This window comes from Pan paniscus, chromosome 14 (assembly GCF_029289425.2).
Source record: "Pan paniscus chromosome 14, NHGRI_mPanPan1-v2.0_pri, whole genome shotgun sequence".
NCBI lineage: Eukaryota > Metazoa > Chordata > Mammalia > Primates > Hominidae > Pan > Pan paniscus.
The window spans coordinates 32,696,245-32,715,125 of record NC_073263.2 but is presented as its reverse complement, the minus strand read 5'-3'; the positions used below and the strand labels follow the sequence as shown (position 1 = coordinate 32,715,125).

Sequence of the window (18,881 nt, the reverse complement as noted above, 5' to 3'; positions counted from 1 at the left end):
ACTTTCCCATTAGAACCTCAAGTTTCACTCTTAAAATGAGACTACTATTTCACATTTGCTAGCGTATTAGCCCTTCTCAAGGATTCTGAAGACAACAGTAAAAATTAACAGGTTGTGGCAGCAGTATCATTATCTTCTGAAAGGGTCAAACTGCTGTGTTTAGGTTAACACATGAATCCAGTTTGCTCAAAACATGAAGAGGACAGGCTTCATCATGTGCCATGGGTTTTCTCTTCCCATGGAGAAAGTAGAGAGGGTATGGAAACAAGTGTTTATTGAATAGCCTGTGCTGGGTACATGACATAAGCTCTCATTTCCCAGGCCTTCCTAAAATTTTTCTTAAGTAGACAGGAGCAGATAAATCACTTGGCAGAAAGAAGTTCTAGCTTGGCTGCTCACTAATGTGTGGCTGCCTTGAGCATATGGTCCCCTCAGAGACTTTATCTTCTCATCTGAAAATAAAAGCATCAGTCCAAGTGGTCCCTAGTGTTGTCCAGGATCTAATGTTTCCTTAGCAAACATTATCTGAATGGATTGGCTCTGAGCCAGGGCCTGTACTAGGCATGAAGAATGCAAATAAGATGCAACTCATAGCCTGTCATACTCAGTGGTGGAGAATAATTCTGCTATCCTGACTATACAAGGTCTATTGTAACTACTTAAAGTCAATCACTGATTGGACCTATATGAACAAAGCATGCTCAGTTCAAAAAGAAAAGCCTACCGAGCTATCATGTATAAAACTTCCTTCTAGGATTTATGGGGATTAGAAGAAGAATAAATTATGGTCCCTGTCTCAATCAAGGCTCCAATCCAATGGAGGACACACTATTCATGCTGCAAATACATTCTATAATTGAAATTTTCATCCATGCAGGAACAGTTTTCCAAGGAACCAGTATTAGACCAACTCAGATTATCTGAAGGATTTTATATTACTTATGATTAAGTTAAAGGGAAGCAGATACTGGGGCTAAATATTTGTCCTAAATGCAGATTGGCTTCACTCACACGAGAATTTTGCAGTGGTTTTGATAAAGTGTGATGAATACTTCCACTGTGACATATTCTTTTACTTGAGGCAGTCAGATCTTAAAGAGGTGTTTACATCTGTCAGGGATATGTTTCATCCAATTTGTATTCTTACAGAATCTAGCCATTGTTTATTTTACCTTGTGTAAGCTAAATCACAGGCCAATGCTATACTGTAATGGGAATATATACCTAGTTTCAGACAACCATAGACTATTTTCCCCTTTGGCTTATGGCAAGATTCAGAAGGAAGATTTGGATGGTTGTTTGAAATCTACCTAAAATGTCCAAGATGTCTTCAAGGATGATGACTTTGTTAGTAGGAATGGCAACTAATGAGCAAGTAAACCAAGAACAGAAGACACATAGATAATTTTACATCAGTAATTTCAAAGTCCAAAAAATGAAATTGTTTTAAATGAATTAAAAAAGACTTCATTTTTAAAAATTGACTTTGTTTCTTAGAGAATTTTTAGGTTCACAACAAAACTGAGCAGAAACTACAGAGAGTTTTCATATATAGCCTGTTCCCACACAGGCACAGCCCCCCGCCCACTCACTATCAACATCCCCCACCAGACTGGTACATTTTCTAGAATCAATGAATCTACATTGACATATCATTATCACCCAGATTCTCCATAGTGTACATTAGGGTTCATACTTGGTGTTATATATTCTGTGGGTTTTGGCAAATGCATCCACCATTATAGTATCATAGAGAGTAGCTGCATTGTCCTAAAAATCCTCTGTGTTCCACCTTTCCACTCCTCCTCTCCCCAACCCCTGGCAACCACTGATCTTTTCACTATCTCCATAGTTTTGCATCTTTTAGAATGCCATATAGTTGGATCATAGAGGATATAGCCTTCTCATACTGGCTTCTTTCACTTAGTAATATGCACTTAAGTTTCTTCTATGTCTTTTCATGGCTTGACAGCTCACCTCTTTTTACTGATGAATAACATTCTATTGCCCACATGGACCACAGTTTATCCATTCACCTGACATATCAGTTGTTTTCAAGTTTTGAAAATTATGAAAAAGCTACTATAAATACCTACGTGCAGGTTTGCATGTGGATGTAAGTTTTCCATTCATTTGAGTAAATGCCTAGAAGTGCAATTTCTCGAGTATATGATAAAAGTGTGTTTGGCAGTAAGAAACTGCCCACTGTCTTCCAAAGTGGCCATACCATTTTTCATTCCCACCAGCAATGAATGAGAGTTTCTGTTGCTCCACATTCCCACCAGCATTTAGTGTTGTCAGTGTTTTAGATTTTTACCTTAGATATGTGGTGGTATCTCAAGGATGTTTTAGTTTGCAATTCCCTAATGACATGTGATGTTGAGTGCCTTTTTAAAGGCTTGTTTACCATATATTCATCTCCTTTAGTGAGGTGTCTGTTCAGATATTTTGCCCTCTTTTTAACTGGGCTGTTTGTTTGCTTATTGTTGAGTTTTAAGGGTTCTTTATATATTTTAGCTAATAGTCCTTTAACAGAGATATACTTTGCAAATATGCTCTCTCTGTATATAGCTTATCTTCTCTTTCTCTTGAAAGTTTTTTTCTCTGAAAGAACTAAGTAGAAGTATTGAATTTTAATGAAGTCTGGTTTATCAGTTATTTCTTTCATGGACCAGGCCTGTGGTGTTGAATCTAAAAGGTCATCACTTTATTCAAAGTCATGTAGATTTTCTCCTATGTTATCTTTTTGGAGTTGTATAGCTTTGTGTTTACACTTATGTCTATGATTCATTTTGAATTAATTTTTGTGATGATATAAGGTCTGTGTCTAGACTAATTTTTTTTTGCATTTGAATATCCACTTGTTGCAACAGCATTTGTGGAAAGACTACCTTTTATCCATTGTATTGCCTTTGCTCCTTTATAAACGTAAGGTGACTCTATTTGTGCGAGTCTGTTTTGGGTTCCTCATTCTGCTCCATTTATCTCTTTGCCTATTCTTTCACCAGTACCATACTATCATGATTACTATGGCTTCATAGGAAGTCTTGAATTTGGATAGTGTCAGTCCTCCAGTTTTGCCCCTTCATTATTGTGTTGGTTATTCTGAGTCTTTTGCTCCTTCATATAAACTTTAGAATCAATTTGCTGATATCCACTGTTTTGGTTTTTTGTTTGTTTGTTTGCTTGTTTAAAACTGGACATTTTAAATATTGTAATATGGCACCTCTTGAAATCAGATCTTCTCTTCCCAGGGTGGTCATTGTTGCTATCTGTTTAATGAATATCTGGAACTAATTCTCTAAAGTCTGTATCCCTTGTTGTATCCACTGAAGTGTCTACTCAGTTAATTTAGTAATCAGCAAATGATTGGACAGAGATTTTCTTAGATACCTTCAACCAATCCCTCAGTCTTTGCTGAGGGGCTCTTTGTGCATGTTACAATATGGCTTCAGTGCTGCAGCAGGGAATTAATAACTCTGCCTTAGCCTTGATTTCCTGCTTGTGCAGATCATCAAGGTCAGCTAAAGGTGGAAGATTAGGACCAGCTCAGGTCTTTCCTGGGTATACACACAGTTCTGCACATGTACTTGGCCTTCTAGATTCCTAGGAATACATTGGAACTTTTCTAAGTCCCCTATGGACATCTCATTCTCCCAGATATTCTTTTTAAGCTTTTTGGTTAGCATCTTGTTTGGATCAACTGTTATTACCATTTCAGGCAACTGCCATGTTGACTAATTACTACTGACTGTCTTTGACAAACACCCTGGGTATAAGCTAGTTTCAGTAATGATTTGAGTCAGGTTAAATAAAGACAAGCGCTGTGAATTGGGGGTTTTCAGGGAATTCCCAGACAGCTCAGATAATGACAATTCCTTGGTAACGGAGTTTTGGGGAAGCTCAAACATGTTCTTCCCTCTCCAGTGGATGCAAGGCTACTAGTTTTCACAGCTACTCTGATGGTGATGCTGTTGATTTTCAAAGCTCCTGAAAAGCTGGGGAAAAGGGCATAGGAATAGGGTGGGTTTGAATGTCACAAAGCTCACTGTCCTTACATATGTTTAACCATTTTTCTTAAATAGACACTTAGTGTTACTTAGTTTGTTGAAAGCCCATATCAATTTACAGCTTTCTTAAAAAGTTGATTTTGACAATATTTGCCAGTACTTTTGTTGATTTTATGAAGAAGTGGGGTTTTGGAGGTTTTTACTTAACCTTTTTCACTGATGTCACTCACTTGCATTATTTTTTATTCAGCTTTATTTAAATATAATTTATATTCCAAAAAATCACCAAAGCATACAATTTGATTAATTTTGTCAAATGTACAGTTACGTAACTATCACCACAATCATGACATAAAACTTTATTTTTTCAGCTACAGGGTCCTACTATGTCACCCAGGCTGGAGTGCAGTGGTGTGGTCTCAGCTCACTGCAGCCTTGACCTCCCAGGCTCAAGTGATCCTCTCACTTCAGCCTCCTGTGTAGCTAGGACTACAGGCACGTGCCACCATGCCCAGCTAATTTTTTTTTTTTGAGATGGAGTTTCACTCTGTCACCCAGGCTGGAGTGCAATGGTGCAATCTCGGCTCGCTGCAACCTCCGCCTCCCGGGTTCAAGCAATTCTCCTGCCTCAGCCTCCTGAGTAGCTGGGATTACAGGCATGTGCCACCACGCCTGGCTAATTTTGCATTTTTAGTAGAAATGGGGTTTTACCATGTTGGTCAGGCTGGTCTTGAACTCCTCACCTCAGGTGATCCACCTGCCTTCACCTCCCAAAGTGCTGGGATTACAGGCATAAGCCACCACACCCGGCTTAATTTTTATATATTTTTTTTGTAGTGACAGGGCCTCTCCATGTTGCCCAGGCTGGTCTCAAACTCCTGGGCTCAAGCGATCTGCCCACCTTGGCCTCCCAAAGTTCTGGGATGACAGGCATGAGCCACCATGCCCAGCCATGACACAGAACATTTTTGTGACCTCAAAAACTCCCCCAGTGCCAGCATTTGGCAACCACTCATCTGTTTCCTGTCACTACAGTTTTGTCTTGCCTGAAATTTTTTTGATGAGTGGAATCCTGTAGTGTATGCTCTTTGTGTCTGGGTTCTTTTACTTAGCATAATGACTCTGAGATTCATGTATAGTGTTGTATGTATCAATAGTTAGTGCCTTGAATTGTTGAGTATTCCATTGTATGGATATACCACAATTTTTATATCCATTTACCAGCTGATGGACATTTGGGCCATTTCTACTTTTTGGCTATCTTATGATTAAAGCTGCTATGAACATTCAAGTACAAATCTTTTTACAGCAAAAAAAAATTATAAAAAGTATAAATCTTTTTGTGGACATGTGATTTCTTTTATCTTGCATAAGTAGCTGAGAGTGGAATTGCTAGATCAAGTACTAAAAATATATCTAATTTTATAAGAGACTGCCAAACTGTTTTCCAAAGAGACTGTACCCTTTGGAAGTTTCAGTAGTTCTGAATCCTTGCTAATACTTAATGTTGTCAGCGTTTTTACTTTAGGTATTCTGTTGTGTAGTGGTGTCTCGTTATGATTTTAATTTGCATTTCTTTCATGACTGATGATATTGAACATCTTTTCATGTCTTCTCTTAGAAGTATCTGTTTGAATATTCTGCCCATTTGAAAATCAGGTTGTTTGACTTGTTACTGAGTTTAAGAATTCTTTAGGTGTTCTGTATATGAGTTCTTTATCAAATACATGTTTTGCAACTGCTTTCTCCAAGTAGAGAAGCAATTTGTAAGGTACAGGCAAACATCTGAGTTTAGGGGCAATAAAAGGACCCAGAGCTACAAAGTCAAATCTACTTAGAGTCTTCAGCTTTAGAAAATAATAAATAAACTTCCTGCATGTGTCAGAAAGTATAAAGCATATTCGAGTCTGTGGTATATAGAAGATGATTCCTTTGATGTCTTGTGTGTATGTCATAGATCAAAAGCTTTTCCACAGAAAAGCAGAATGGAGTGTTTTGTTTGTGCTTCCAAACCCTAATGGAAGAACAAGTTCACTAGATAAGTTCATTTTATAAATAACAGGCAATCCTTCCCTAAACAAACCTGTTACAGAGCCACCAAATGTGCAATATCAACCATTTTTTTTTCACTTCACACCCACTCTTAGGTAGACATGCTAACACACGTGGAACAGACCAAAGAGACAGGCTGAGAGCCTGCCAAAGATGGTCTCAGACGAGATGATCAGCTTCCAACTCAGCATTGCCTGGTATATCTGACACTAAGGAATGCGTAGTCAGAGGGTACATTGGAGGTGGTTGAAAATGAGGAGAGTCATTAAACATATTTCAGTCAGTGAGCGACGTGAGAAAAAGTTGAGAAATAGAACTGGTTTCAGTGTAAAGTTTTAGAAGTGGTAGTGAAACCAATTAGGAGGCTGATGCCTGACTCTTGATAAACAATGACAAGAGACTGAATTAGGGCCAAAGGAGAGGCAAGACTTCAAAGACATCATAGAGGTATAATTGACAGGATTTGGTGATCAACGAATGTAGATTGTGAAGGAGTAGAGCCTCAAGATGACATTATTTTCTAGTTTGGGTGGCCCATTGGTGATGCTCTTAGTCAAGACAAGACAGTACGTAGGAGAAACAGGTTTTGAAGAGAATGCAAAATGTGACTCTGGCCTCAGATGAGATGCCTGGGCTGGAGACAGAGGACTGGGTATCATTCGAGTCTAATTTATGTTAAGATTCTTCAGTAAGGCCATGGAGAGTAAAAAAGGATGGACCTCAGTCTGAATTCTAACAAAAAAATTAATAGTTAAGGGGCAAGTACTGCTTCGTGGCAGGAAGGAGATAGTGTCCAGAGAGATGAGATAATTCATAATCTTGAATATCAAGGATGAAAAGAATTTCAAGGAATGATCGGTACTAATTTGTGACTATTGCTATTAATAGGTCTTTGCTAAAAAGTAGCCATTGAATTCGATGGTTAGAAATTCATTGGTCAAAACTGGAAACGAGCTGGGCGCGGTGGCTCACGCCTGTAATCCCAGCACTTTGGGAGGCCGAGGTGGGTGGATCACGAGGTCAGGAGATCGAGACCATCCTGGCCAACATGGTGAAACCCCATCTCTATTAAAAATACAAAAATCAGCCTGTGTGGTGGTGTGCACCTGTAGTCCCAGCTACTCAGGAGGCTGAGGCAGGAGAATTGCTTGAGCCTGGGAGGCAGAGTTTGCAGTGAGCCGAGTTTGCGACACTGCACTCCAGCCTGGGCAACAGAGTGAGACTCCGTCTCAAAAAACATACAAACAAACAAACAAAAGAAACGACAGGAAACAGCTCAAATGTCCATCAGCAAGAGAATAGGTAACCCAATTGTGTGTCTTCATACTCAGGAACTAAGCTGAATGATTATTGGTATACTCAACAACATGAGTCAATCTCACAAACGTTGTGTTGAATGAAAAAACAGTCACTCAAAAAATACATACTATATAATTCTACTTACACAATGACCAAGAAGAAGCAAAACTAATCTATGGATGATAGAAGTCAGAAAGAGGGGCTGGGCACAGTGGCTCATGCCTGTAATCTCAACAAAATGAAAGAAATGCTGGGTAACATCTTTGAGAGTCCAGCTGAGGGTGAAAATCAAAATGTACTTATTAGCACAGGCTGCCATGATGGAACACCATGACCGAGTGGCTTAAACAACAGAAATTTATTTTCTCACGGTTCTGGAGGCTGGAAAGTTCAAGATCAAGGTGCTGGCAGGGTTTGGCTCCTGGTAAGGGTCCTGTGACCTGTAGATGTCTGCCTTCTCACTGTGTCCTCACATGCAGAGAGAGAGAGGGAGCTCTCTGGTATCTCTTCTTACAAGGACACTAATCCTCTGGGATCAGAGCTCCTCCCTGGTGACCCCTTTACCCTTAATCACTTCTTTACTCCAAATCAATCACGTTGGACATTCACATATGTGAATGGAGGGCTTCAACGTATGTGTTTTGGAGCGGCATAGTTAGCCTATAGCATGTATAATGTGATGTGAGTTATTTTCCACCTATACCCAACCACCTGAGATCAGGAGAGAAGATACACGGTTGTGTTGATCCATATTTGGAGGTTAACGGGATAGACTTGATGCAAGGTCAAGGTGGCAAACGATTGGAGGAGATAGTGAAAGTATGGCTAAAATGATCGGCCATGGATTCCAAGAACAGTAGAAAGAGAAGCCAGAAAAGGGCTGGGTTTAGATTAGGGAAAAGGCAGGGATTGGTAGGCTTAGTGGTAGAGTCCTCTCAGGTCAGGAGGCTGGAGCACAAATGGGAACTACTATATAGCATACCTTCTGTGGGTGCAGTACTGTCTTAGGACATAATTGGTTGTTCCTGCAGTTTCAACTTTACTGGAAATAAAGGAGAATTATCAAACTGGAGAGATTTAAATTCATTAGTGAAAGTAATCATCACATTTTTCTTTCCTTTTAGACGACTAAATACGTTGAACAAGTGTGCCTCAATGAAACTTGATGTGAACTTCCAAAGGAAAAAGGTAGGTGCCCACACCTTAATAAGAATGTGGCTATGCCAGTGAATGCCAGAAGTTTGAGACCAATCTGAGCAACATAGTGAGACCCTTGTGTCTACAAAAAAAATAATAATAATAAATTAGCTGGGCACAGTGGCTTGTGCCTGTAGTCCCAGCTATCGAGAGGCTGAGTTGGGGGCATTGCTTGAACCCAGAAGATTGAGGCTGCAGTGAGCCATGATCATGCCACTGCACTTCAGCCTGGGTGACACAGTGACACCCTGTCTCCAAAAACAAAAAAGCAACGTGAACCTAAGCAAAATTTTGAAATGCCTGACCATCCATGTGTATTCTCCATGTCCCATTTCATCATAACCACCTAAATAAGTCTATTATAAACTAAGACTGAAATCTATTTGTTTTACCATTTCATTTTGCTTTCTTTTTTTATTAGAGGGTTTGCGTAAAGATGTAAAATATCTCGGTGCTTTATGGTGATCTTTCAGAAGTGTCCGTTATAAATATCAACCCCTTATTGGACTCAAATGCTTCACAGCAGTGAGTAGATTAAAAGTTCAGAAAGGATCTGGGGGTCCATGGCGAGTGTCTTCTGGCTCATTTTTTCCAGTAGTGTTTTACTTCATGCATGTGTCAAGATGCCCCCACTATCAGGCAGATTCAGCTGATAATGTATGAGGGGGCCCAGGGACGGTGTGACAAGATCCTGAACTCTGGCTCATCTTTCACCATTCTCCCCACTGTGTACTTTTCTCTAGCCACAAGGAATTCGGTTCAGTCCGAAAAGTCACTAAGCTCCCTCCCCATCACAGGACTTGCCATGTGCTGCTTCCTCTTTATGGATAAGACTAGAGATTTGAGTTTTGAAATAAAGCTGTACTTTATTGAATATGTACTCTTTTCTAGGAACTAGATTATGTACTTACCACACATTATCTCATTTAATCCGCTGAGATGAGGCTTCTCTGTTTTCTCTATAAGGAAGGTAAATCTTGAACAGGCTAAGTCATTGCCCACGATCTTGCAGCTAGCGGCGGAGCAGGGTTTCTACCTCGGAGGTGTCTGATTCCAAAACCAAGGCTCCTAGCCAAAGTGCTGTACAGCCTCTCTTTTTCACTGAATTGATTCTTTTTAGGAAATTCAGAATTAGGGTCCTTAACTACTTTTTTCATTTAACATCTCCACTACGTAGCAACTCAAGCCTCCATATATTTTGAAGGATCAGAGAAAAAATCTTTGAATCAAAAGAAAGTGTTCTTGGCCAGTTGCGGTGGCTCACACCTGTAATCCCAGCACTTTGGGAGCCCAAGACAGGTGGATCATCTGAGGTCAGGAGTTAGAGACCAGCCTGACCCACATGGTGAAACCCGTCTCTACTAAAAATACGAAAATTAGCTGGGCATGGTGGCACACGCCTGTAGTCCCAGCTAATCGGGAGGCTGAGGCAGGAGAATCACTTGAACCCGGGAGGCGGAGGTTGCAGTGAGCTGAGGTTGTGCCACTGCACTCCAGCCTGACAGAGAGAGACTCCGCCTCAAAAAAAAAAAAAAGAAAAGAAAAGAAAGTGTTTTTATCCTGGTCTACACAGAGAAATCATTAAAGCCAAAGGATTTTAAGTTACCCCTTAGTAACCTAATCTTTGAAAATAACTTTAATCTGAATTTCTGCTCTAAAATAACACCAAAAAAAAAAAAGATCAAATGAATTTTGGTGGACCTCACCTTAAAAACAATTTGGGATTTGAGCTGGGAACCAAAGCTTTAAGCTGAGGAGGTAAAACAGTGAAAAACAATATCCAGAGAAATATTAAAACATGAGCAGTTTGTCCAGGCCAAAGACAAATTAAAAATGTGGGAATAAACCTCCCAACAGCTGTCTGACTGAATAGACCCCTTGAGAAGCATACATACTATTTGAAGCATGAGGGTCAGATGTTGTTTTGATTGGAACACATGGTTCCTATTAAACTGAACACAGCCATGCCTGTGTGTCTAAAGTGGGGGTCCTCAAATGGCTGGTCTATACAGCTGCCTGTACCGACCATTAGCTGCACCGCATCACAAAAGAAAATGCCAAGAAACTAATGACATGAGTTGTTTCCACACAGTGGAGTGATTGGATTTTTACCCTGTCACCAGCTTTTCAAAACCCAGAGGCGAGATGGGCTTGAATAACATTTGTTTGGCTCTTTGTGCGTTACCTCCACAAAAGCTCCTCTGTAAATTGGTCACTTCGGTATTCTGACCTTAATGTAGTCTTTATATCGCATCTAGTGGCACACACCCTTAAAGCCCCTGCTTAGCTATAGGCCTCAGAATGCATGCACTTGAATAAAATATTGCTTTTCACATTGTAAATTGGAGAGTCATGGCCTGAATTTTCAAATAAATAATGCTGACATGTGGTCTCCACCTTCTTATGAATCTCAGTAATGACCAGAATCCATGGCCAGATTGAAGCAACCACTTAGGAGACACTGTTGTGACACCCGTTTCTGTGATCTTCCTCTTACACAAGCCATAGACTTTATTTAATCCTTTATTTTACTGTGAAAAAATAGAAAAAAAAATGAATAGGAGCTAAGACTAGGCCAAATGATCACAAATAGAAAAGGAGACTTGAGAATCGAGCACCCCGTGAAAAGCTTCAGCCAACTTCAGTATTTATTTATTTGGAAGAAAAATAAGGCAGCGGGATTTCCTCTAGGTATGTCCCCATGTTAAGCCATCCAAGAAATAGAAATAGAATCCCCACCTCCAATCTGCAGAATCCCAGACTTATTTAATTCTGCAGAAAGTCATCCCCAAGTAGCTAAACTGTCTGGGGTCACAATCATTGTGCCTTGGGACTGCCGGACCTATGAAAGGGTTGCAGGTGCTGGCTCAGCAGTTTGTAGGGATAGCAAAAGCTGACACAGGGCTTCCTCCCCGCCAGGCACTACTCCTTGTCCTTAACTCCATGTCACAGTTGCAGAAATTGAAGGGCTTGGCACTTGCCCATAGCCACACAGAAATAGCAGAGGCAGAACTTGAATCCGGGTAATCTGGCACTGGACTGCTCCTCCTCACCTTTCAGAGATATTCAGAGACAAGCTGGAGTCTGGGTGAGCCTCTAGCCCTTGGCCTGAGACCTGCAAGGGTCTCATGTTTCCTCAGCAATACACTCAATTCACTGTGTATATTGTTTTTATAAGAGGCATGGTTCTTGCCATCCGTACTAAAGTCCACAATTTATTTATTGTCATCATGGCAATTGTGTTTAATCCTGTAGATTTTGGTGGGCTGACACAAGGAAGAATGTGAAAAGTCCACAAGTAGGTGATGATGATGATGAAGGCTTTTTCATGCCTGGTTAGCCATACATCTTTCTTATACATGAAATGCCACTTCCAAAGCACTGGGAGAAATGACAACACCCCTACCCTCCCACAATACAGTTTCTAACTGTTTTGCAAAGAGAAAAGGGACCCTTTAAGGATTCGAGATGACCTTCCCTGCCTCTGTAAGAGTCAGGTGGAGGAGTATTCTCGAGCTTAGCTGCACACCTCACTGGAAGACTAACAACCCAGCCAAGAGCATTTCAGGAGACAGGACACCAGCACTTCTGCCGCCTGCGGCTCGGGCTCTCCACTCCCGCGGCATTCCCAGCGGCCCATTCCTGCTTCCAAACAGGCAGGCCCGGCCACGTAGCTCCAGTTAACGTCTAAATTTCTATGTGACTATGGATGCGTTGCCTTTTGCAGCTGTGGATTCGTGTGGGTTCCTGTTTCCAGTGTAAAGATATGGCCAAATTCCATCTTTTAAAAAAAAGCCCTTCTTTATGGAATGTCTGGTTGGCATCTGTCTCTGAGGAATATATAATTTCAGTAAAGAATGTTCTCATTTTTAGAGAAAAAAAAAAAGCCAAACAGCGGAGACTCATCTAAATTAAAAACACCAAGGCACACACAAAGTAGCTTTTCTCGGGAAAATGTTTCTTCCTCATTATTACCTACAAAATTCGCGCTTGCTCCATGATGACATTGAAATCCCCTGATTAAAGTGTTTATGTGATTCAGCTTCTATTCAAAGTAAAAGCCAGAGACTGAAGACTCCAATTAGGCTGTTTATTAAATGAGGAAAGAGAAGGACACATATCCACATGGGACTCTTACCTTTCCTCTTACCTAGGAATATGTCTCAAGAGAGAAAGAGCAGCTTCCAAAGAAGGTTCTGGTTGAAGTTATGATTTTAATAAGGCTCTCTGAAATAATGACCAAAGGTGGAAAGCAACACAGAAACCATGACTAATTGCCACCTTGCAGCCAGCACCTCCTGGCCTGGATGCCGTCAGCATTTCAGAGGCACTGCAGCTGTTGACAAGGGGCCTGGCCCCCACCCCACCCCTACTTCCCACTCCCTTGCACACCCCCGCATCTCCCACCAAATGAGACACCTCCTGGCAACTCCAAAGAGCAGTCAGATGAGAGAAAGTCCATCATTCACTTGGCTGGAGAGGATTAACAGCCTTGAATTGCAAATAATTACATGCGAATGTCCTAAAACTGTAGGGTATTTGAGTTGGAAGGATCTTTGGTCTTATTTTCCAACCTCCCACTCACTCACTGCAGGATTTGCTTCTTAGAGCATCCCTCTCCCTCACAATTTGCTGAGCCACTGTTTATTATAAGCTTCTCAACATGACGAGCTCTTCACATGGCAAGGCAATTTATTTTATTCTACAGACTAGAAAGGCCTTCCATATGATAAGCTAGGAGCCGATTCCTTCTAAACTGGCCCACCTGATCCTAGCTTTTTTCCCTGGTGAAGCACAGAATATGGATTTCCCCATTCACTCAGAAGCCCTTTAGCTCTGTCCTCCAGAACAGGGAATCAGCACACTGCTGCTCCTGCTTTCATAAATAAAGTTTTATTGGATCAATAGCTACGCCCATTCATTTCACAACAATGGCAGAGCTGAGTAGGTGAGAGAGACCTTATGGTGCATACACCTAAAATTTTTATGATATGGCCCTATACAGAAAATGCTTGCAGACCTTTGCTCAATCTAGAACAGTTTCTCAACTGTCAGTGGTGAGTGACTGGTTTTCTTATTTTATTTTTTTCCAGTCTGCCACAGACTAAGATACTTTTGTAAAATTCAATACAAATGAATTATTAGAAATATTAATTTTAACAAATTATAGAAAATACAAGGCTTAATGTTTTATTGTTAGGCTCAACTGACACAAAGGTGAGTACCGATAAATATAATCAAAACAAATATAACAGGAAATAATGATGCAGGATTTTTCTCAACCCCACTTCATCAGCCAGAAACTTCTGTGCCTGGCAGGGGCCCCTGCTTCTTTGTTCCTGTCACCCTGCTCTGTGGCCTGTGGCTCCCTGGCTGACCCAGCCCTGCTGCTGCTTCTTGGCGCCAGCAAAAGGAGGGCTGCAGCTTACAACCCCTTTTGACCCCACTGTTCAGTAGGTCCCAGGTTCTTGTCCCGCATCAAAGAAGAATGAGGTTACACTGACAATTAAAGGGTGAGGAGGGTGGAGAAGAATTTTTGTTGAGCGACACAGCAGCTCTCAGTGGAGAGGGGATACAAGGGTGGTCCTGAAGTCGGGTGGTTTTCTCCCCTAGTGTGGCTGGGTCTGGGCTTTTATAAGCTCAGAATGGGGGAGTGCCTGCTGATTGGTTTATGAGTGTGCAAAAAAGCTAAAAGAAAGACACCAATCAAAGGTAGGCATGACAGTGTAAAAAACCAATTAGAGAAAGGTAGGTATATGTAAAATAGAGGAAGGGTGAGGATCAATCAGAGGAAAGCATGCCAAATGGGAAGAGAGGTTCTCAATCCAGTCTGTGGATTTGTAGCTTGACTTTCAGCCTTCAAACTGTCTTTGGCTTGAGGGTGGGGTTTCACCAGGAAGCTGCCCCTATTTGCCTAGGCATTTGACTGCCTCCTGCTGCTATCAATAGAAAAGAATTACAAAAACTGTTCAGATTTTTATTGAAAGTGTGCGTATATGTGATTAATACAAAGAATCACAAATGTGCTGATACCATTTTTGTTGTTCATCTGTCATAACTGAACAAAAAGTTTACTTTAAAAGAGAAATCCCTCAAATTAAACGCCTATATGCACACTTTGAACAAACACTTTGACTGCAAATGTATAAGATATATATAATTTTTTTTTGAGGTAGAGTCTCACTCCATCACCCAGGCTACAGTGCAGTGGCGCAAACTCAGCTCACTGCAACCTCTGCCTCTGGGGTTCAAGCGATCTCCTGCCTCAGCCTCCCGAGTAGCTGTGACTACAGGCATGCACCACCATACCAGGCTAATTTCTGTATTTTTAGTAGTGATGGGTTTCACCATGTTGGTCAGGCTGGTCTCAAACTTCTGATCTCAGGTGATCCGTTCGCCTCGGCCTTCCAAAGTGCTGGGATTATAGGCGTGAGCCCCTATGCCTGGCCATAAGATTTTTAATGTGACAACAAGTTTCTTCTTTGTTATCTAAGTTAAGTGGGATTGATAACAATGTTACTCATGGGTAATCATGTATATCTAAAATTCTTTTGTTTGAGTACCAGTCATCGTAGGGAAACCAGTAAAGAAAGGTTTTTTAAGGCAAGTTAAAAGTTTAGGGTATTCCTTTTCACTTACTGCTTTAGGGTATTCCATTCACCTTTTATTCAAAATGAGGTAAGTGATGCTATATTTCCAAAATGCATCTTCAGTTCTTCATCTCTAGCCAATTCTTATAATTATAAAGTTATAAATGTAAATTACCTGTGAAACAGTGGATTCTGTGCATTATACACTTTGGTTTATGGTAAGCAAACTAACCTTGAATTGGCACTTGTTGTAAATCAGATTGACCACACACCAGTACCATGCAGCTGTCACTCATAGGACTCACCGTTTGAATTTGACTACACCCAGACTGGTCTTTACCCTGTTCAGTAAGATAAATCCACTGATTGTGAGCTCAGATAGCACAGACTTTTCAAATGGTGACAAATCGTTTTAATTCTTACTCTCAATTTCTGTATCTACCTCATTAAAGAGCAAGTTTGGGGACTGGCAGCCCCCTGACCACACTCTGAGTAGCACTGTCTAGAGTTCCTCATTTCTAAATCAAGCTATTAGTTCTTTCAATTGTCCACCCCAGGAGGTTGTGGTTCTTAGATCCTTGGCCATTCTGATTACTCTTCTCTAGAAATGTACCCCTTAAAATGTGGAGCGCTTAGAAAGAACCCATTGTTCCTGATATATGTGACCAGTGCAGAATGCAATGGGCACTGACCTTTTGAGTCTTGGGATCTATGCTCTGGTCATGCATCCTAAGGTTGGTGTCTTTGTTCAGTAGCCATATTACATGGTTAAGTCACATTAAGCTTACATCTGCCAGAACTCTCAAGTCTATTAATAGCAGGAAGGGCTGTTGAACTATGTTCGTTTTATCCTGCACATCCTGTAGTTGATTTTTGAAGTTAGAGTCATTATATTTTACTTTTATGAAATTTTATCTTATTAACAGGTCATCCTTCACTTCTGTTAAGCTCTACACACTTCTCAATATTGCTATTCTCTAACAACAATAACTAGTTTCATCTACCACTTTAGGGTTTATATGGTATTTTCACATATAGTCCCATTTGGTTCTGTTGATAAATCATGCTAGACATGTGTTATTATTGTTTTCATTTTCTAACTCAGAAAACTGAGTCTCAAAGAACCCTTAGCAAATAGCCTAATACCATCTTTACAGTTTAAAAACAGGAGTTCCGGCCCATTCAAGTTACTCTTAAAATGATCATAACCTTGAGACGTGCTTCCTTCAGTTATTTACAGTCTTTTAGTCACACGCTTTAGAGGAGTTACTCAACCAGTTACTGACAAAACTCTCCGTAGCAAGCTTGTCCAACCCATGGCTCACGGGCTATATGTGGCCCAGGACAGCTTTGGATGTGCCCCAACACAAATTCATAAACTTTCTTAAAACATTATGAGTTTTTTTGGCCATTTTTTAAAGCTCATCAGCTATCATTAGTGTTAGTGTGTTTTATGTGTGGCCCAAGACAATTCTTCTTATTCCAATATGGCCCAAGGAAGCCAAAAGATTGGACCCCGTTGTGTAGCATCTAGCTAGTCATATTGTCCACAACGTGGGAACCTATTTTCAGTTGTGTTGCTGAAATTCTGATGTTCCATGTCCCTGGTACGTCCATGGTTTCTGAGACAGGAGAATAAAGTTAGTTTGATGTATCCTTTTCTTTATAAACACATCTGACTCCTAGAGATTTCCATTTTACATTTCTAAATAATCACAAACTATTCATTGTTAACCTCAAAAAATTATCAAACAGATGAAATCTGATCATCTCTTTTAAACAATCAGTACACTTCCATAAATACCACTGGAGAGTCTGAAATGTGCCTGATGCTCTGCTGGGTCCCAAGTGCGTAAAAAAAACCTTAAACTCTACTGCAATGTGTTTTTCATACTGCAGATCATGGCCCCTTGGTAGGTTGTCAAGTGAATTTGGTGGATCACAAACAACATTTAAAAAAATAAAATAGGCTAAACTAGATTAAAAAGTATCAGAATACAAACAAACAAGGATAATTACTTAAGCATAACTTTTTTTTTTTTTGCTTTAGTATAGTCTGTATGCATGCCCTAAGTTGTGATGGAAAATACATTTTTTGTTGTGTGTCACTATCAAATAGTTTGAAATATCCATCATTAGTGGAAGAAACGGACACAACCATTTCAATACCCTTTGGAACATACCATGATCATTGTAGGCACAGGGTGCCAAAGAAGACTGGTCGTTTTTTTTCTCTGTTGCATTTTGCTTTCTATTGCTTTGGTTTTCGTTTGTTTGCTTTGGTTCAAACAACCTAAATACTGCAAAATTTCCCTGAGCTGTTTTCCTTTTTTCCCAGGAGTTTGCCACTTTTTCACATGCCTTAGTTGGGCTGTAAATATCTTCCTGTTGGCCAAAGTGAGTATAATAAGCTCTTAGAGACCAGCAGACAGGGCCAGGCTTTCCCTTCCCAGGCCACAGTGCCCAGCTTGGCATGTGTTCTTAACCTAAATAAAGGAGTCCCTATCCAACTAGTATGTGGTGTGCTGGCATCATAACCAGTTTTGAGAGAGGTAGTTGGAGCCAACACTAAATGTTGTAGTTTCTGTTTTAAAATATCTATATTTTCTTTAAAGTCATATCCTTTTTTTTTTTGTCTTCTCAAAAACTGTCTGCTAAAAGGGCTTTTTCATAGTCCTTATTTAATATCAACTTCTCACTAGCTTCCTAAAATGCAATACAAAAATCCAATAAGTTCAACGTTCAGCCTATCATGGCACCTTGTGTATAAATGACCCTCATATGTTAGTTTTCATTATATCAATCACAGGAAAAGAGGGAGTAGAAAGTACTAGTAGGAAAGTATATTTTGAGTCATCATTCTGGAGTCTTGCCCTTTTTCCACTTGTACAATTACAACTTTCTAAACTCTTTCATCAGAGCTTTATACAACTTTTTTAAAACTCAGACTCATTTTTCACTGTGATCTCAAGCTGTAGGATTCTTTTTTGTTTCTTTTTGTTTCCTTTTTTTAAGAGACAGGGACTTGATATGTTCCCCAGGCTGGACTCAAACTCCTAGACTCAAAAGACCCTTCCACCTCAGACTCCCAAGTAGCTGAGATTACAGGCGTGAGCCACTGTATTAGTCCATTTTTCACGCTGCTGATAAAGACATACCTGAGACTGGGTTATTTATAAGTAAAAAGAGGTTTAATGGACTCACAGTTTCATGTAAGCAGGCCTCACAATCATGGTGGAAGGCAAAAGGTATATCTTACATGGCGGCAGACAAGAGAGAAAGAGAGCCAAGCAAAAGGGGTTTCCCCTTATAAAACCATCAGCTCTCATGAGACTTACTCACTACCAAAAGAACAGTATGGGGGAACCACCCCCACGATTCAATTATCTCCCACCGGGTCCCTCCCATAACACATCAAAACATGGGAATTATGGGAGCTACAATATTCAAGATTAGATTTTGGTGGGAACACAACCAAACCATATCAGCCACCGCACCTGACTTCTAAGCCATAGAATTCTTTTCTGTACCTGGCTTTGTACTTGCTTTCACTTTAAACTTGAATGTTCAAGTTTGTCACTTAGTCAAACCTACACGGAAACTAGATTTTGAAGGAATAAACAAGAATAGGAGGATCCCCACAATGATTAACTGTGCATCCGCTTAGGTTTCCTTAAAAACAACACACTGCAAGGTTAAAGGGAGTTAAAGTGGAAGCTAGATACATAAAAAG

At 40.3% G+C, this 18,881-nt stretch overlaps 1 protein-coding gene across 4 annotated transcripts in view; it reads left to right on the top strand.

Moving 5' to 3' along the window:
• Positions 1 to 18,881, top strand: part of STARD13 (StAR related lipid transfer domain containing 13) — a 248,496-nt gene that overhangs the window by 199,742 nt on the left and 29,873 nt on the right. For all 4 annotated transcript variants that reach the window (XM_008952226.5, XM_008952225.5, XM_003826871.6 and 1 more), the window contains one exon: positions 8,486 to 8,549. In XM_008952226.5, the coding sequence (XP_008950474.4) occupies positions 8,486 to 8,549 (64 nt within the window). The remainder of the gene's footprint in view (positions 1 to 8,485; positions 8,550 to 18,881) is intronic.